Source organism: Protopterus annectens, chromosome 10.part0, assembly GCF_019279795.1.
Source record: "Protopterus annectens isolate FY-2018-M chromosome 10.part0, PAN1.0, whole genome shotgun sequence".
Lineage (NCBI taxonomy): Eukaryota > Metazoa > Chordata > Ceratodontiformes > Protopteridae > Protopterus > Protopterus annectens.
In genome coordinates, this window is record NC_056744.1 from 1468672450 (window position 1) to 1468693625 (window position 21176).

The 21176-nt window shown below is 41.6% G+C and overlaps 1 protein-coding gene across 1 annotated transcript in view; it reads right to left on the bottom strand.

Moving 5' to 3' along the window:
• The window catches only part of LOC122813657 (integrin alpha-X-like), a 3682398-nt gene that overhangs the window by 1307254 nt on the left and 2353968 nt on the right, over positions 1 to 21176 (bottom strand). The window contains exon 17 of the mRNA XM_044086096.1: positions 4575 to 4729. Within this exon, the coding sequence (XP_043942031.1) occupies positions 4575 to 4729 (155 nt within the window). The remainder of the gene's footprint in view (positions 1 to 4574; positions 4730 to 21176) is intronic.

Here is a 21176-nt window from a genome sequence, read left to right on the forward strand (position 1 = left end):
TACTGCTTGGTTTAAAAATTACCTATCAGAACGACAACAAGCTGTCCAGTGGCAAGGAGCTTTATCACCGCTGCTCCCATCCACCACTGGTGTACCCCAAGGCTCCATATTAGGACCACTACTGTTCTCTATTTTTACCAATAACCTACATACATGTACCCTGCAGGCCTCATTAATCCAGTACGCAGATGATTCCACCCTAATATGCTCAGCCCCATCCCTGACCTCCCTACAGCACCTCACCCAGGAATCATTCACCTCAGTGGAAAGATGGATAACTAATATTCAACTCATCCTAAATCCTAACAAAACTAAACTACTACTATTCACCCCAAACAAATCAAAAACCACTCCACTCTCCTTCTGTATCTCCTCCAATAATGGTACCGTCATTTCTTCCTCTCTCCACACCAAGCTCCTTGGCATCGAAATAGACAACAACCTCCACTTTGACATCCATATCTCTCAAACTATAAAACAGGTGCACAAAAAATGGGTTCCTTATACAGGCAAAAGAATTTCCTATCTAATCAGGCTAGAGTCACCCTAGCTCAAACCCACCTTCCTTCTACACTAATGTATGCAGCCCCAATTCTCACATATGTTAGGAAATCTGACCTAGACAAACTTGAGTCCTGTTATAACAAAATTGCCAAGTTTGCCAAAAGCTCCCCATTTAGAACCCATCGAACCCAGTGCATGCATTTTGAGGTTGAGACTTCTAGCATTACCCTTAGTTTTTAGTTACCTGTGCTGGTTACGGTGGTTGGTTTGTCCTTTGAGCCTTGCCTAAAAAAGGCACTATGGGGACGTCAAGAGCCTTGGCCAGTATTCGAAAACCTAGGGTTGACAGGTGCAAACCATCTCTGGTGAAACAGCGAGGCTTGTCTATCATGTCATCCCAGGCAGACAGACACTGGATCCCCTTAGAATGACACCAGAAGCTTAGCCAATTGTTGAAATTGATAATTTTGTCTTTGTATTGTGGTATCATTCTAGGTCAATGTAGTATGCTACTCAAGGTCAGGGTCATACCAGCTTGGGCTACATGATCAGAGAGCTCCTCAATATCTCTTTTCACATAGTCCAAGGAGGTATGTCTTAGATCATTCACACCAACATGTACAATGACAGCATCATACTTGTACTTGTTCTGGAGTGACCTAAGTGCCTGTGTTATGTGGTGGATCCTAGCACCCGACAGGCAGCTGACAGTAACCTTCTCCTTGTTCAGCCTGGTGAGTAGAACATCCATGTGCCTTACTATAGAGTCTCTTATTACTAGCGTGTTTGGTATGGTGTTTTGCCTTAGGGGCTGTTGTGAAGCACACTGCTGAGGTGAATTATGTGTTTTCTGGCTTGTGTTTGGAGGTGTAGGTTACTTGCTTGTCTGCTTTTCTGGACACTGTTTCTTTTTCAGATTGGTACCTAGTGCCTCTGAATATGTTTTTGTGTATTTATGTGTATGTTTTGCCGGTGCTTGTTTTGTAGATCCATGTGTGACTGGTGGTGTGATGCTAGTGCGTCCCTTCTCCTCTTGTCTGTGTTACAGACATGGGTTGAGAGCGCTTAGCCTCCAGTCTGGCTGTGTATTTGCATATGTCACAAGTGTTTGTGCCTAGAAGTAAGAGGAGAGGGTTGTATGTATACATGAGGCAGTTGTGACATTGCCTCAGGATGCCCAATTCCACCAGATGAACTGGAGAGTACACCTGAAGCTGACCTCTGGACATGCTTGAAAGAGTAAATTGCACTTGAGTCCTGCGGACAATCGAGGGTCTTATGCTTTATTATAATAGTGCTGACAAGGAAATTTGAAAAATAATAGTGCTGTCTAGATTAGGACAAGTGCTGATTTCTGTTTTGCAAGTGCTGCAATAAGAGCAGTTGATCTGAAGCACTTGAGTTGAGGCTTGCCTAGTTCTAAGGGAAAATTTGCAGCGCAGACTTTGTGGAGCCGGACATAGTATACCTCAGCTAACCGGCGCAGCCCGACGCTGCTCTATGCGCAAGACCGCGCAAAAAGTGAGTTGCAGGGTTTTAAGAGAGAGAGAGAGAGAGAGAGATCAAGGAGTTTGGAATTGACCCAAAATGGCCAATAAAACTACAGTTTCTAGGCAGTAACCACTCCTACAGGGACAGACAGGCTGCTCAGTGTTAACCACTGCCACTGATGAACACAGAGACTTCCCTTTAGCCCAAGTAAATACTGGCGTCCAAGAAACTTACAAACAGTTCAGAACAGCAACTCTGTAACTGAACTTTTTAAAATTTTAGAAAGTGGGAAAAATGCATTTTTTTTTGTTTTTGTTTAAAGGTAGCAGAGATACACAAGTAGCAAACTATCAGAACAGTGCAATAAATGACCCCAACATGTGTGTGCTAGGCCAGAGGCAGGTAAAATGCAATTTTAAGAAAAAACGATTTTAAATTAAGTGCAACACAGAAAATGCAGTAAACAGGCTCTAGATGTGTTCTAAATACTGTTTTTAATACAGATATCAACTTTAGCAAGCAAGAAAAAGCCGAAAAGTAGGAGGCAAAGCAGTTTTTTAAACAATAAATCAGAAGAAATTACTTAAAATCTCAAAAGTGGCTCCTTTCTTCTCTCAGCGTTTTCTCCTCTTGGTAGGTGCTTCAGCAACAACTATCAAGCCTGAAAAGATGCCAAAACCATGCGGCAGCAGGGTTTTAAGAGACAGAGAGATTGTCTGATGTCTGCAAAGTCTCATCAGATGTGCTGCCTGCCAGATCCTTGCCGGCCTCCAACCCAGACGTAGCAGAGAAATCTGACAGCACAGTCAGGTGAGCCTCCAGGTTTGTAACAAACTTGGAAGAAACACCCCACAGAGGCTGGATAGCAGAAGATTCTGGTCTTACCTTTTTCACCTTCTTCTTCCCTGACAGCTGACTTTCAGTGCGGGAAGTTACAGCCATAGTATCTTTAGCAAAAAGCTTAAGATGGCGATTCTCACGATACAATAAAAGGGAAGAAATCCTACTATGAAGGGTTTTAGGGACAAACGCCTGACAAATCGAACAAGATGTATGGTCGTGAGAAGCTCCTGGGCAAAAAAGGCATTTATCTTGGTGGTCTTTATGGGGAATCTGTCTCCCACACTGGCATACACCCTTTCTGGATGACACTAACCCCCCAAAACAGCACAAAAAACTCAAGTAAAAACAAACCCCCCCAACTGGTTACTTATCTACAATGGTGAAAACTTCAGCAAATAGGAGTAATCACTGGAATACAACATACAGAAAAAAACAGCAGAAAACAGATGGCAGCAAACAGACCAACAGTTAAAAATAGGGTTTGGACTAGCGGCAAAGAAGTTCTGAGGATGGTACACCTGAACATCACTTTATGCCTTACACTATGCAAGCAGTGTTAAAGGTGATGTTCAGCATACCTTAAAGCAATGGTTGGCTTTAGTAGACTGGCTGGACAATGGGCTTCCACGGCAGGGAATCCCATAACTTATTAATACTGCAGCGGTGAATGTAAGGACATCAACAGATATACTGGGTTTAAGAACACAACTACAACAGTATAGGTGGAAGGAGAAAAAAAACAATTAGACCCTTGGCTCTGAGCTGACTGGCCTAGTACTTAATGCAAAACAAGTCTTGAACTAGCCTGACATACACTCAGTACATAGGAATGAAACTAGACCACTTAAATAGTAAAAATTCAGTGCAACTATTTAACAGAACTACTAATATAGGCTTAGAGATCTTAGCTAAAGCAGATACAGTCTGTTAAAATGAATTTAAAATTAGATCAAGAAATGAAAACACTTATCTGTCTTTCTATTTCTATATGACTGCTATACTTAACATGAGTCAAGTCTTAAACTTTATATATACTATATTTGCCTTTGGGCCTGGAGCGTGACTGAAAATGATCATTGGACCAGTTCAGTTAACAACAGAAAATGAAATACAATAAAATAAAACAAAGACAGGTACAAACTCTTGTCTGATCCTTCCACATACATGAAAGTATGTTGCTCAGTCACTTGATTTACACAGTACTAAGTATTTTATGAGTTCAGTGACAGTAAGGCAAAGAAAATCTACTATCACCAAGTAAGTTTGAAACAAGAGCCATATCACCATGAAGTGTGAAATAAGAGCCATCTACCTCATTTCCTTCAGGAAAACATAACATTCCATAACGACGTATGCACATGCACCCTATCTGCAGCTGTCTATCCATGTTTGCACTTCCTCCATCACTCTCTCTCTCTGTCTCCCCTCTTCATTTTGCCTAGCCAGTGGTATGTTAACATCTCAGCATAACAGTGAGAAGCTGACTTGGTATTTATACTCACTTTTGAAGAGTACATTGTACAGATGTTGTTCACTGCAATAATGCTAATTACCCGATAACCTGAAGTTGTCCATCAATGCAGATCTTTGTCAAGAAAGTTAAACAATATGACAAACCTTTCACAGCAATGTAAAAAGGTAAATTCAACTCTTCTATCAAGTAAAACAATATGCTATTCATAGAATTTTATTTTTGGCACCCCTTTCCTCTAGAAGAAAAAGAAATGGCTACTTACTGGAATGATCAGTGTGTGGTTTTTGCAGATTTCTCCCACAGAAACAATGATGGTGCTTTCTAATTTTTTCATGCTGTTCTCAAACACAAGTCTACCGGTGCCTCTGTTCTCTGTATCCAACTGCAGCAAATAGGTTAAATTTGCAGACAGGTTTTCTGTGGAATATCAATAATAGGATTTTATGTTTGACATATTCTTTGTTTTCCACACGGTACGATCAAAGAAGACATGCAACCTAACCAAGAAGCAATAGGATAACATGCAGGATTATTATCAGGTTGCTGATCATAGTTATTTGCAATACATAGGCAGCTTATCTGTCCTGATATTTTACAGCTTAAAAAGTGCAAACTGCCTCTATAGCTTTAAAATATGTAACACCACTGCACTGCCACACAACCGGTGTACATATAATCAGCCAACAACATTAAAAGCTGTTTGATACTTTCCTTTGCCACACCTTTGTTGTCTGTGTGGCAGCATAAAGTATGACGTATGTTGAAGCTTTCAAACATCTCCATAGGTTTCCTATACTGCATGATGGTTACTGTTACTTGTCTGACAATTTGGCTCTTGCCAATAATCAGGTTCTTATATACAAACCTCACTATAACAATACTGTTACAGTTAGGCTCTTATGCATGAATCTCACGATAAGAAAGATATTTCTCTCAATTCTGTTGCATAATCAGCTTGCCTCATCTAAAACATAAAATATAAAATTAAACCAGAATGAACAAAGATTACTTGAACTGTCTCTGTTACAGAACAGATAAGTATGTGGGAAAAGCATATGTATTGGTTCACATTTCCACCATATTTCTTTGTAATCATAAAACCTAGAAATTTTGGAATTTTTTGCCCCTTATGTTAATTTGATTTAAAAATTCCTTCCATCTTCTCTTTCAGTGATTCTTATTAGTAAACACAAAAATATTATTTAGTGAAAGCATTCGTCTTAAACTAAGTAAAGTAATTTATCCTCCATGCACACAGAACACTGAATGCCCACAGATAACTGCAAGTATAACCTGTTATGGTCAGAAAAAAAAATCTTGCTTAGAACTGGTACCGGTCTCTTAACTTTGCGACCAAAGTACTTTAACATTGCATGTCCTCAGCCATGATTGATTTGCACTGCCTTTGGATCTGTGCTGCATTTAAACCATATTAGTTGTTATTCATCTTGTTACCTAACCTTAAAAGCACTACCTCTCATCATGCAGTTCCAAGTTTGCTTTAGTCTAATCCTTAACAAGCCTATTAGCAGCTGGTTTTCTGAGGCAGTGCAGCAACTACCTCCTGCTTACTGTCAACCTGCTTCTGCAGATACTGATTCTACCTGTAAGAGATGCATCTATTTATCTATACTGGACTTTAGTCTTTATATTCCACTCTCAGTCAGTAAAGCACAACAGCATTACATGCCCTGTGCATCACAACATCTCTCCTACATATGCTGAAGTACTAATGAAATGCAAGCCTTAGACTCCTAGAGTTCCTAGACATCTTACTAGCTTGTTTCAGCCATTTAGCCAAACATCCTAACACCACACACCCCTGTCTGCTACTACTGAGAGTCACCGCACTGCAAGCCTTTTACATTAAGGTCTGATAAGCCTGCAGAACATGACAGAAATGTCTTAGCCATTGGTGACTCAGTTGTAAGACACACACACACACACACACACACACACACACACACACACACACACACACACACACACACACACACACACACACACACACACACACACAGCACTCACCAAGATGGCAAAAGGACAGAATAACAACTGCTCTTTTGTGCTGAGATTAGGAATATTACTAAGTCCCTTAGGTCTCTGCACTTCCTCAAGTATAATGATGATAGTTGGCAAGGTGGTAATGATCAACCTTAGGTGTTCTATTGTGGGGAAGATGTGAGCTCTCCATGAATGCCTTTACAGAAATCCAAGTCTTGGTATTGCACAGCATTTGACTTTCATCAAGAATTATGCCTAAATTCAAAAATAAAATAATTCAGGATTTCCAAGATGGCTGCACTTTGTTCAGCAGGTTAATTAGAGCTCGCCCAGTGTGGAAACTTAAAAACTGAAAACAAAAAAAAAACAGGTAAAAGCTATCAATTTGGGATTCAAGCAAAAAAGGAATTTGGAAAAAGTAAGAAAAAAATCAAACAGAAAAGAAGAAAAATCTCTAACTGGGGAGAATACTTTAGCTGTTCAGCAAAAAGTAACTGAAGCTTCATTTGTTTGTACAGGAGATGGTTTCCAGTAATTTAGAAGAAAAGTAAATAAAATGCACTCAGAGGTGTTTAAAATAAGTGAAACACTGTTGAAGATCTAAAGTCAAATAATAAAATTCTGTAAAAATAGAAGCTTTGACTAGCTACTCAGATGAAAGTGCAAAAAACTGATGGTGAAATTAATTTGTCTGAGAATGAGGTTTCTCAAGAAGATCTACTGCAAAAAATTACAAGACAAAGAATGCAGAGAAAACCTGAGATTTTCTGATTGCTAAAGAGAAATGAAAGAAAAAGGCTGCATCAGTTTTACAAAAGCAAAAATAAACAACTGGACTGGTATTCCACAGCAGCATTTATTAAATCAAAAGGCACATCATGTGTATGCCCTAAATCCATCCCTCAGAAAGCAGCCAAGATATTTTAGTAGAGATAAAAAAACACAATCGAAAACGGAGAAAAACCAAACTTGTAAAACACTATGTTCCCCATTGTACAGAGCCCAATTAAGGCAGTCCCACAAGCGTTAATGTAGATTGTAGATAGTGAAGTCAAGCAGACTCTTCAGTCCAAAAAGTAACAAGCACCAAGTTTATTAAAAAAATGCAGTAGTTCCATTAAGCAAAAAAGAAGAAACTTTATCCCAGCAATTAGGGAATGTAGAGTGGCAGGTTTGATATGCAAGATGCTACATCAGTCTTTTTTCTGAATATCTTTCCAGGAGGATCAAAGTCATTTTTGGATGTAGAAAAGGTCAAGGAGGGAAAAAAAGTTTAGCCAACAAAGAGTGAGATAGCAAGCAGAAGTGGACTCTATTTCTCATTATTCTAATGATAACAAATCCAATAGAGAGACTTTGCCATGGACATCTTTTCCATTGTTCCAAAGGAAAATTCTTAAGTGACTAAAAATAAAACAGTGGAGCTGACTAGAAGAATTAAAAGTACTTTGAAGCAGAAAAAGAAAATGAAGAAAATCAGTAACACTGTGAAATTAGTGAATTAGTGGGAGACTGTAAGATATACGACTAAACATGTAAAATGAGGCTTTGCAAGAAAAAGTGGATGAGACAGACTGGAATTTTGTTTATTGTGTTAAACTACTGGGTGAACTATACAGCATATACCCCACCTTTAATTTCTTAATGTTTAGGACAATGAAGGGACTGAATTAACTTGTGTATTTATTTATTGACATTTGTTTAATGGGAGTGCCCGAATGGATAATTTTCTCTCTCTGACTGAATAATTTTATCTGTTTTTAGTGGTGGCTCAGAGTAAAAAAAAATGTCTACAAATAAAAGAACAGAAAATACATACACATAGGTGAAAATTAACATCATATTACAATATACTGTAAATACATATAGTGATGCAGATATTAATACACATATGACTTTCTAGAATAAAACACATATGCCACCATTAAAACAAGATAAAGACAATAATATGTAGCATTGAAATATGTTGACATGTTATAAGTGAGAGAGTTTATTACTTACACATAAAACAAATCTCCGAGTGGAAAATTCAAACAGTGGGGAAGGAGGAGGAGAGGTGAGAGTGAAGAAAAAGTGTTTGTCTGCGATAATAAGTGGAGTAGATATTGGAGACAGGAAAAAATAATCATCAAAAGAGTAAGGGAAATAATTGTAAGAGAAATGAGAAATAAAAATAAAGAAAAGGAGACAGACTATGACAATAGATATTCTATTTCAGACTTTTGCTACCCAGTGTAAGTATAGTCTGTGTAAAGCTATAGATGTCAAGTAGATTTTGTCAGTAACTAGAAGTGGAAGTTTATGTTCTTACCAATACTTGTATCAAAATGTAATAATGTACACTGTGCGTTATATAGTAAGGGAGTTTTGCACAGGGTGCAGTCAGGAGTATTTTAAGTGTGTGGTGGGGGAGCCTTATCAGTGACTGTAGAATATGTTAAAAATATTAAAGCAAGAAAGTTTACAGCACAACAACCGGAGCTAATTCCTGTGCTGTTTTTGTTACTCTTCCACTTTTTTGCTTAGACTACACTTTCCTTAACTAATCCATTGATTTGACTATCTCCTTACAGAACAATAACTGCTGTAAAACAATTTTACATATTTTATTAAATAGTTTACTCTTGTGGTGCTACATATAACATTTAATTTCATAAATTCACAACTATAATAAGAAGTTATGTACCTACCATAACGTTCCATGTTAGTTGTCTTCTCTCGCCTTCTTTCTTGCTTGATGGGTTCGGAGCCGATCCTCGGCTCCGACTCGGCACTGCTAAGCTCGAGTCACTTTTACCAGCTCGAGGCAGCCCCATATCCCATGATGCAAGGCGGTAAGTACCCAGATCTCGTTTGATGACAAAGGGCAATAGCACCAAGCATAAACACTTCCCAAAGGAAGAAAGAAAGCCTACAGGATGGAAGAAGGACCAGCTCTGAATGGTCTTCAGCATAATAATTCCTTGTAGAGAAGGTCTGTCCAGGCCTGGGGGAAGGAGGGAGGGTCACAAGAAAGAAGGCGAGAGAAGACAACTAACATGGAACGTTATGGTAGGTACATAACTTCTTAATGTTAAGTTGTCAATCTCGCCTTCATTCTTGCTTGATGGGACCGTCCCTAGCACCTCTATCCTGGGTGGCTCAATGGAACAGACTCTTGAGGACTGTAGAGCCAAAACTGGCTCTGTCCCTGGAGGCCAAGTCCAATTTGTAATGGGAAACAAAAGTATGAGGAGTGGCCCAAGTGGCGGCTGCACAAAAAGTGTCTAAAGGAAGTCTAGCTTGAAAGGCTGTAGAAGTAGCTAAGCTCCTAGTTGAATGTGCTTTAGGTTTTGAGCACAGCTGTTTTCCCCTGAGCAGATAAATTTCAGAGATGACAGAAGAAAGCCATCTAGATAAGGTCACTTTAGAGACAGGAAGGCCTTTCTTGTTATCCGCATAGGAAACAAAGAGTTGATCGGATTTCCTAAATTGTTTAGTTCTGTCCAAATAATATCTGAGTTGGCGGTGGACATCAAGATAATGTAGTTTTGTTCGATCTGTTTGAATAGTTTGGAAAAATACAGGAGATCAATGGATTGATTCAAATTAGTCTTTGAGGCGACCTTAGGCAAAAGGTCGGATTAGTTCTCAATGATACTCTGTCTTTGTGAAAGACCAAATAGGGGGGTCGAACCGATAGAGCATGAAGTTCAGACACCCTCCTGGCCGATGTAATAGCTACTAGGAATAATGTTTTCCAAGAAAGAAATTTTAGGGAGCAAGAAACAGCTGGCTCGAAGGGGAAGAATCAAGGATGTCAGCACTAAATTTAGATCCCATTGAGGAGGAGGATTCCTGATTGGAGGCTTTAGCAGGAAAATTCCTTTCAAGAAGGCTCTACAAAGCCTATGGGACATAATATTGTGATCTGCGATCCAGACATGAAAGTTCGAGATAGCAGCCAATTGAACTCTAACTGTGGAAGAAGAGGAGCCTGCATGAAAAATCTCCGCTAAGAAGTCCAAAACTGCCTGAACTGGGGCAGTGAAGGGATCAATATTCTTGGCTTTAGCCCAATAAGAGAAACGTTTCCATTTGCTTGTATAAATCCTCCTGGTAGAGGATTTTAAAGAAGCTACTATGATGTCTCTAACAGGGTTAGAGATCAAAGGAAGCCTGGGTAAGGAAGGAAGTGGAGCAACCATGCTGTGAGGTTGAGAGAAGGGATAGACCGGTGCAGCTGACCGGATTGGTGAATCAGAAGATCTGGCACTGGGTCCAGATGCCACGGCTGCACCAAAAGGTGACGATGGAGGAATGGAAACCAAATTTGTCGAGGCCAATAAGGAGCAATGAGAATCATTTTGGCTCTCAAAACGGTTGCTTTCTGGATAACTTGAGGGATCAGGGGAAAAGGAGGAAAGGCATAAAGAAGTCCCTGGGGCCAATCCTGGGTCAGAGCCTCTCTGGGGGGATGGCCTGACAGAGGGAAGAGAGAGAAGAAGTCTGGGCATTTGCTGTTTTGGGGAGTAGCAAAAAGATCGCAACATGGGCGACCCCATTCCAGAAAAATCTCCTCCACTATAGATTGCTTGAGAGACCACTCAGGAGGCATGAGAATAGCTCTGCTCAATCTGTCCGCTAAAATGTTGGTTTTCCCAGGGATGTGCGTTGCTACCAGAAACCGATGAGAGGAGATCGCCCATTGCCAAAGTCTGAGCGCTTCTCGACACAAGGGGTAGGACTTGGTTCCGCCCTGTTTGTTGATATACCAAACTACAGACATGTTGTCTGTGTGGACTGCAATTGTCCCTACAGGAAGAAAGTCGTTGAGGGCTTGCAACGTTAAAAGCACTGCTCTCATCTCTAGGACATTTATGTGCAGGTGGTACTCGAGCGGTTGCCACGTCCCATGAACCATCCTGCCCTGATAATGCCCCCCCCCACCCGATCAGGGAGGCATCCGTGGTGACAGTGGCTACCGGGGATGGGGGTACAAAGTGTCTGCCTTGGTGAATCTGGGGAGAAGTGATCCACCAAGCAAGATGATTTTTGCAAATCTGTGTCACCAGAATTTGGTGACGCATTGGAAGTTGTTGGTAAGACCACTGAGTGAACAACATCCACTGAAGAAGGCGCATGCAGAAGCGAGCCAGGGGAAGAAGAGTAATGGTCGCAGCCATGAGACCTAATACCTTTAGAACCATTCCGGCCTGTACTTTCTTGTTGGCTAGAATGATCCTGACATGACTTTGAATGTCTGAAACTCTTTGGTCTGTAAGGGTAGCTGACATCCGAACAGTGTTTAAGTTTGCGCCTATGAAAGTAATAGACTGGCAGGGCAATAAGGATGACTTTTCGAAGTTGATCGAGATGCCCAAATGAGAACAAAGATTTATTGTGTAATCCCTGGCTTGAACAAGCTGATGCCTGGTGGTGGCTGACAGGAGCCAGTCGTCGAGATACGGAAACACCTGGAATCCTTGACGTCTCAGGTGAGCCGTGACCACTGCCATGCATTTGGTGAACACTCTGGGGCTGTGGTGAGACCAAAGGGCAGGGCTCTGAACTGGAAATGACTGGACCCCAGCCGAAGCGGAGAAATCTCCTGGAGCGTCTGTGAATTTTTATGTGATAGTACGCATCCTGAAGATCTATTGAGCACATCCAGTTGTCCTTCTGCAAGAAGGGCAGAATCGACTGAAGAGTGACCATTCGGAATCTTGTCTTCCTCACAGACTTGTTGAGTCTGCTGAGATCCAATATTGGTCTCCAGTCTCCCGTCTTTTTGGGGACCAAAAAGAACCTTGAGTAGATTCCGGGCTCTGAATGGTCTGTTGTAACTGGCTGAATGGCTCTTTTTTGCAGTACTTTTGAGACTTCTAACTCTGCAATTTCCCTTAGACCGGGTGGTACATCTGGAAGGGAATTTGAGGGATAGAAAGGACTTTCCTCGAAAGGAATTTTGTAACCCTCGGATATGATCGACTGTACCCATCTGTCTTGAGTGAGAGAACGCCAGGCTTCTGGGTACAGCGATAGTCTTCCCCCGACTGCCTCCAAGGAGGGACAGCCGGGCAACATCTCAGGGATGCTGAAAGGGCTTGTCAGAGAGAGACTCTCTGTTTCCCTGGTTTTGTGGACCGCCTCTGCCTCTAGAGCGGCGTCTGTTGTTGTTACCCCTCTGCCTCTAGAGGTAAACTGACCACGTGAATCCGGCGTGACTCCTTGGGATTTGTGGAACCACATTTTGCCACCCTTCTGTCCTTTGGGATAAGGTCTAGAAGGGGTGGAAAAACAGACTCCTACGGCAGAAAGAGTTTTGCCGTCCTGCTCACACCTGGTCAACGTTTCCTTCACTTGAGGGCCAAACAAAGCTGACCCATCAAAGGGAGAGTTTGTGAAGGACGCCTTAAAGGGATCTGCAAAATTACATAGCCGCATCCAGGCTTGGCGTCTAAGAGCCACACCTGTACCTGCGGCCCTACTCGCTCCATCAGCAGCATATGATATCAGCCGCATGGAGGAGTTTGCAATGGAGTTAAGGGTTCCTAGCTGCGAAGCAATTTTTTCCTGAGCCCCCACAGCTGTAGGATCCTGCACAACTTCACCTAGCTCCTTAAGGATATCCCTTTGGAGTCTGGTGAAGTGACAAAGGTAGTTCAGCGAACGCATAGCAAAGGTCACTGAAGAAAACATCCGCTTACCATATCTATCCATGGTCCTAGAGTCCTTATTAGGAGGATGGACAGGTACGGAAGGATCTGCAAGTTCCTTCTTGGTGGCAGCCGCCACCACCATGGCATCAGCGGGGACACCTTTTGTAAGGAATTGCTTGTCCGACGGGGCAGTAATAAATTTAGAAGGCATCCTAGGGACAGGCTCTACAGAGTCAGGAGCAGCCCACGCCTTTCGAGCAATAACCTGCATAAGGGGGTCAAAAGGTGGAGACACCCAGGAGGTGGAGGGCCGAGATCCAAACGCCTCCAGGTATACTGACTCATCCTCAGAGGGATTATTGGTGGGCCAGTTTCCCCTCTGTCTAAGGAGTTCTAGGATGTCTGAGAAGGAGACATCCTCAGAGGGGGATCTTGGGGATCCCTCTGACTCATCTAAGTCAGTATCTGAAGTGATAGACTCGGGGGAGTCTACGTGTTTCCTCTTGCATGTCCTCTTCCGCGGAGGATCCCCCGACAAATCAGGAGAATCCTCGGAAGAGGGGGATATTCCCAGTGGGGAAACCTGAGGCGGAGGATCTCTGGGTCCTGGAGCAAGAGAAGTGGCAGAGATGTCAACAGGCACCATAGAGGGAGGAGCTAAAGGAACAGACTGCTGGCTGAGACCAGTGGCCAGCACACTCTTCATCACCTCGAAGGCCCCCCTCCCAGGAAGGTCCGAGAGAACCCGGTCCGAAGAACTAGGAACTCCAGGACCCACCGAAAAGGAGGGCTCCGAGGCAGATGTCGGAGCCGAGCTCACCAAGGCCGAGGCTCCAAGGGGAAGAGCGGGCTCGGACAAGGGTCCGATGCCACTCACCCCTCGGAGGAGACCAGGGAAGCCCGGCCACCGAATCCCTCTAAGGAAGGTCTCGAAGAGGAGATAAGAGTAGAGGCTGAAGGAGCAGAAGGGGGTATCTGTCCCTCAGCCATAGCAGAAACCATTCCCGAAGACTCCAACTCCAAACTCTGAGGTAGAGTCGAAGGAGGAACTGCAATGGGGTGTGGACTAATAGTCGTCTGCTGAGACGGATTATGTAGCATTTGGACCAGTGCCTGTGACTTTAGTAATCTACTGACCACTCTCTCCAAATCATGGTCAGAAAGCCTGGATGACCTTGAAGATCGGCTCCGATGGCTCCGCTCCGAGAGGAGAGGCGAAGCCGGCGCTGAAAGTATCGGCTCCAAGGAAGGGGACCTAGACCTCTTCCTCGAAGGAACCATCGGAGCCGATGAAACCACTGAAACTGTCGGAGCCGACAACTTATCGGCACCGACAGGTAGCTTCGATGCATCGGCTCCAGCCGGAGCCGATACGGCCATAAATGTAAGGGTGTCGGAGCCGATCGGAGCCGACACCGATGCCTAGGCCACATGGTGGTCGGAACCGATCGGAGCCGACACCGAAGTGGTCGAACCAGAGTCGGCACCGATAGCCATCGGTGCCGAAGGTTTAGGTAACCCAGAATCGGCTCCAGCCGGAGCCGATCTCGACTCTGAATGTCGGGCCGAGGCCACAGGCTTGGACACAGAAGCCTGGGCCTTGGAAGACTTAGAAGTCTTAGATGGGGCCGACTTAGCCGGAGAGCCCTCCGGCTTAAGAAGGCCCCTCAAAATCAATTTATTTCTTCTTTCCTGCAGGACTCTCTGGCTAAAGGAATGACATATAGCACAGGAGTCCTGCAGGTGAAGAGGGCCCAGGCAGTAAAGGCAAGAAGTGTGACCGTCTGTCAGAGACATCTTCTGACAGCACAAGTCACACTTCTTAAAGCCTGAGACCCTTTCTTTAGACATGGTGATAAAACACACACACACAACACCAGTCCAAGAAATTAAATTAAATATACCAAAAGGTATCAATCACAGACACACACACACACCCTAACAGGGGGGGGATGGGATGGGTGAAAGTCTGACTAAAAGTTATGAGGAGACAGGGAAATGTTCTGTCAGAAAGGGATTAAAACTAAGTTAAAACTAATAATTTTAAGTTTTTTTGTAAAAAGGGGCTAAAATAGTAAAGTAACAATTCACTTACCAGGAGCTGGTAAAAGGAGGACCTCATCAGCGAAGCGGCAAACGAGATCTGGGTACTTACCGCCTTGCATCATGGGATATGGGGCTGCCTCGAGCTGGTAAAAGTGACTCTCGAGCTTAGTAAGTGCCGAGTCGGAGCCGAGGATCGGCTCCGAACCCATCAAGCAAGAATGAAGGCGAGATTGACAACTTAACATTAGGTGTTTTACCTGGAACTAGCAGGTGGTATGTTGACAGTTGAATATCTGTAAGCAGCAATATAACCTGTGACAGTTTGCATATCTTTCTGGTGTTAATCTGCCACTTTTTCTTCAATTTAGTTTATACTTTTACCAAATATTCATACACTTTTACCAAGTATTCACAGAGTTTCGACTAGACTATCTGTTTACAGCATAACTCCTGTGAATCATTTTTTTTTATAACATCTTTTGTTACATAAAATTGTATTGGGCCACCACATATAACTACTACAGCAGCTGATATCACAGACTTAGGTTTACAGTAGGTGATTGATACTGAATAACTTGTAATTAACAGATAGCATGTTGTTACCCGAATAACAGTATTAAAATACTGTATTCGTATTCCTACTGTTATTTTTTTCTGTTTAAGAGTTGTTCACATTTGTGAGTTTCCAGCTGACAGTTACCCTGTTTTTAGAAAGCCTCTTGCTAAATTTACATACTATCCTAAATGGACTCATGTTTTATGCACTTGAAGTCCTTTTAAAAAAAATCTCTTCCAAGAATGGGCCATAGCTGGTGTTTATGTTAAAAACAAGGAGTCTCACCTCAATTTATGTTGTCCAAGTGGCACTAAATTATAAGACTTACTAAGTACACTTGAAAGCACAATAACAAACTGTCTTTTTTTCATATACTCTTCCTGTACCTGACCCTGCAACTACAGCTTTAGTTAGTCCTACTGCTGCTAAACAGTTAATTCCTATCCTACTCTTTCTGATAAGGATGGGAAGATTATTGATGGATACAGAAAAATAGTGTATGTTACAACTTTGATTTTCAGAATTTTGGATTGTCAGGCCCACATGGTATTGCTTATTTCTGACTAATTGTGAAAGTATGAGGAATATCTGATCTGCAGTTTCTTCTGAGGAAAATCTACTTTAAGTTATTTAATTTTCTCTATTCTACCAGTCACTGCTTTCTGTTTACAGTGTGTGTACAACTCGACTGATATTTCTTCCAGGACTATAGCTTCTGGTTCTGTTGTGAAGCGGCTTGCTTCTCAGAATCAAAAGGATGTGAATTTAGGAAAGTGCTGGGTTTGTCAGGAAAAAATATATATGTATTACTTGACTAGTAGGCCTTCTATAGTATTATCCCTAAATTCAGGTCTCATCCTATCCCTCCCAGTTTCAAAGTAGTCAGTCATCACAGATACCTCCAACCTTGCTTGGACAGCAGTTTCAGGAGGGCTAAGCATATAAATATAAAACAGATGCTTCCCTTGATCAAGGCACTCAACTCTCTGAATCATCTTTGGTCCCCAGGACCTCTTCAGGATGTGTCAAAAAATACCACTGCCATGTGGTACATCTATAAGTTGGGGGGACCAAATTGTACCCATTTTGCAGACTAGCACTGTTAGCTTGTGATATAGCTTAACAGTGCAATTTCACTCTACAGGCATCCTTCATTCCATCAAAACAATTCTGTGTGGCAGACAAGCTGAACAGGACAGGGTAGATCTGCATGTATGCAACCTAGTTCAAGGGATCTTCCAAGATTTCATTTATCTGTGAGGAGTTCCTCTAGAAGACCCATTTGCCTCCTCTCTAAGTAATCAGCTGCCAAGTTTTTGCTCGATGATTAAGTGCAAGAATGTCTGGAAGATGCATGCCTTTTTCTTTTCTTTTGATAGGGATGTTCCTGTATACTTTTCCAGCCTTTCTACTGATATCCAGTGTACTACTAAAGATTCAGAAGCAATCCCACAAGATCATTACAGTGACTCCCTTTCTGGTCAAGGTGACAGTGGTTCTCCCTATTTTGGAAATGGCTAGGGGCAATTACCACAACCTTCCTCAAAAACTGGATCTCCTCACACAAGATCAGAGGTGTTTGATACATCCTGACCCCAATCAACTTCAACTGACTGCCAAGATGATAGGGTTTTGATTTCTTTTGGACATCTGTTTACTGAGGAAGTGCAGCAGTTACTAATGGTGGCAAGAAAGCCTGCTACTAGAAAATCATATATTATCAAATGGAAAATGTTTTCTAGCTGGTGCCAGCAACATAGCCAGCACCTGTGTAGGGTTAGCTGTTCTCTGGTTTTACATTATTTGTGTGAGTTACTATCATATGGCTTTTCTTTTTTCTCTATTAAAGTTCATTTATGAACCATTGCGGCATGCCTGACCATGGATCCTTCTCTTTCAATGCATTGTCATGTCAAAATGTTTTTAAGGGGTTTTAGTTAAGAGGCCTCATAGAAAACCAGTATAGCCACTTCATGAGATCTTAATTTTGTGTTAGAGAAGCTAACACTTGCTCCATTTGAACCAGCCAAGTTGACTTGAGGTTCTTAACATGCAGAACAGTTTTACTGATTGTTCTGACCTCTGAAAGAAGAGTACCTCAATTGGAAACTCTCATGGTGAGTTAACCCTATCATATTTTCTACACAGACAAGGTTTCTTTGAGACCTAATCTGTTTTTATGCCTAAGGTGGTATCCAAGTATACTTTATGCCAAACTATCCATTCCCCCATTTTCTTTACTGATCTATAAATGAGGGAAAATGGATACTCCATACCTTGGATGTCCACTGACAACTCAGGTACTATCCTGACAGAGCTAAATATTTCAGATCTGTTGTTCTTTTATTGTGAAAGTTAGAAGAAGAGACAACATGTGTCAGTAATAATCAGTGCTACAATAGCCACTCCCTCCCATCTTCCCTGTTATTTTTTAGTGTGTTGTTTATGCCAGGATATGTTTATTTTTTTGTCCTTTCAAGGCCTAGTCTACCTCATCCTCTCTCAGGGGGTCTATATTAGAACACTGAAGTTTTAAAACATCGAATGTTCTAATATCAAACCCTAAACAGCGAACGCTGTAAATAGCGAAGCTGCAGAACATCAAATTCCTTCTTAGGGAAAGTATTCGGTGGGCCATTTCTGCGGCTTCGCTATTTCCTCGACTGTGGTGCAAAGATTACGGACCGGGTTAAGGTAAGTGTACTAATAATGGATGGGGTTAAGGTGAGTGTGCGATAGTTAGGGACCTTAGGGTTAGGGAGCGGGTAAAGTGAGTGTGAGATAGTTAGGGACCTTAAGGTTAGGGAGCGGGTAAGGTGAGTGTGCGATAGTTGGAGACCTTAGGGTTAGGAAGCAGGTAAGGTGAGTGTGCAATAGTTAGGGACCTTAGGGTTAGGGTTTAGGTTAAGGTAAGTGGATAGACAGTAGTGGTTTAGTGTAGGGTTAGAAGTAGGGTTTTTGGTGTGCTTGTGTTGTTTGTGTGTTTTCTCGGAACAGCGAATTTTTTCCCAAGGAAAAAATTCGCTATTCTGAGCGTTCGATTATATCACATTTCGAGATTCCAAGTTTGAGCTTATGGTGTTCGATATTTTGGAATTTCGATAATGTGATGCAGACCCCTCTCAGTTGGAAAGAAAGCTCTGAAGGGCTTGGGGCACATATGTGTCTTTTAGTCAGCTCTGCTCAAGTTGCTTGACAGTTTGGGCACGTGTAAGGTGTCCTGAAGCTGTAGAAGTTGTCTAGTTTTTATATCCTTGGCAGGATATAACCCATATGGCTAAGGCTACTGCAGCACTGATCATTCCAACATATACGGTTATGGTAAGTTTACTTACACAACTTTTTATGGGGGTGAAATTAAGGTTAAGTCACTATGATAATCTGCTATAAAAAAAGGTATGTAGCATGAGGAAGTTGCAGATGTAGGGCTTATCCTTCATCTCTGAAGCAGGAACATCTTTTTAGTATATTAAGATGCGACATGATTTTATTCCTGAATAAGTGAGTCTGTCTTCCTTAGGGATATAATTCCAATGGTTGGAGGCTATTTTTGGGAAAGCATTTTCAGTAGTTTTAATTTTAAATGTGATCTAACCGACTACCATTGATCAGTGATTCTGTGACTGCACCCTTGCTGCCTTTTGAATAATGTTGGCTTTACGGATTGACACTAGCTGTCATATACAATTTGTAAGATAAGTTATTTAGTAATAGTGTAACAGGCGGTTGTGTCTCTTACATTTACACTCACTTTTCATGCCTCTCAACTGTCAAGATTCTTGCAGAATCTCCAGATTACTGCTTCATATTTTTGGTCTGTTCCTCATAAAATCTGTGGTTTTCTGACAAAGTACTGAGGAATGAAGTCACTGATAATAATGACATACATGTGAATTTCAGAGTTGGTATCATTCAAAAATACAGATGAACACATCTTGTAATTACAGCAACTTTATAAGTTTATTACAGGAAGGGACACCTTAATAGTACACACAAAAAAATATTTTGTTTTGCCACTGTCATTTGCTAGTGAGTACTGGCAGATTTTACTTCCTAGCACTAGACCTGTCCTTAACAACTTAAGTAAGGGGTGCCCAACAACTGTTAAGATTGGGGATTGGGTCATGTACCACTCTGTCACTTAAATAGTTGGTCTTTTTCCAAACATCAGACAGTAATCAACATGCTCCATGTACTACATACATATTCTTAAGACTTAAGATATTGTCGGCTATCAAAGAGCATAGCATTGGTTTTGGTGTTAATAATGACGATGTTCTCATGTAGCCAGAGTCATAGTACAGAAGTGTCATTCTGTAGGTCTTCAATAGTGGAAAGTACAGTTTTGTAAGCAAACCTGTCATTAACAGTAGATTTTCTAACAGATCACTGTTACCATGGCCTAAACTATTATATTTATATCCTGCCAAGAATATAACCAGCTTGCCAGCATTTCAATAAGGGCATCTTCTACATGTTCTAACTGCCAGAGCTCCATAAAAAAGGCCATTACAGCACCAAAAGCTTCAGTGTTTTCTTGTCACAGAAGTGCACGATCTTCAGCAGGCATCATGGTACTGACAACAGGCTAGCGATCCTTTAAGCTTGGCAGATAAATTCCCTGTTGGGAAAATCTTCCACTACTTTGTCTTTTTAAGGAAACTACTGTAACATTTTGTTTTAGCCATAGAAAATAATTTTCTGGGACTACCCATAACTTGAAAGGAAATTTGTATTTTATGTATGTTTATATGAAACAACTGTGTACAAATTTTTCTACTGTTGGGCAGGACTTTTTTGTACTTTTGAGGGACTGTCAGTGTGTTTTCTTAAATCACTTTAACCAAAATAAAAGCGGCATTTCAATGGGAACAAAATGAAAGGCTTGCTTCCTAGAAAAAGTATTACAGTTGGATTTGTTCACAATTTGCATTTGTCACTCCTGTTTTATCTGCCTTAGAAGATGTTTTCCTAATAGACCGCAGTTTGCCTGACAGCCACCTCCCTGTTCCTAGAAAGTCTGATGGGTTATACAAGGTACCTCAGACCCACAAGTATTTGTTTTCTAACTCTAAAGCAGACCTTGTCATGATTTCTTTATTTAAAACTGCTTCAGCTAAACATATTGTTAATTCTAACCCCATTCCCCTCTGATGAGGATGGGGAAGCTTTTTACAAATTTGGAGAAAGGTCTAGTCTTCTTCCACTTTAACATTCAGAATATTGAACTGCCAGGCTCTAATGTCAAACCTCTGCTTCTGTCTTTTGACAACATGAAAAAGTTAACTGTTAACCTTCTTTCCTCTCTTCTAATGTGAACAGTTCTTTCAGTGCCTCTATTTTATCTGCTTTATTATGTTAAAGTGTTTTTATGATGCTGCTGACAGTATCTCCAGAGCTGCTGCTTCTGGGACAGTCATGAGAAGATGTGATTGATTACATTCTGAAAGTTTACTAGAAGATGTTAAGACTCAAACTTTAAATTCCCACTGTTAAAGAAAGTTCCATTTGGCCCTAGCAGCGGAGGTTCTGAAGAGATCTGATGAGGGGAAAGTTGACTCAAGGGATGATCCAAATCTTTCAGTCTTCCCTTTTTAAATTAAATAAAATGGTCTTA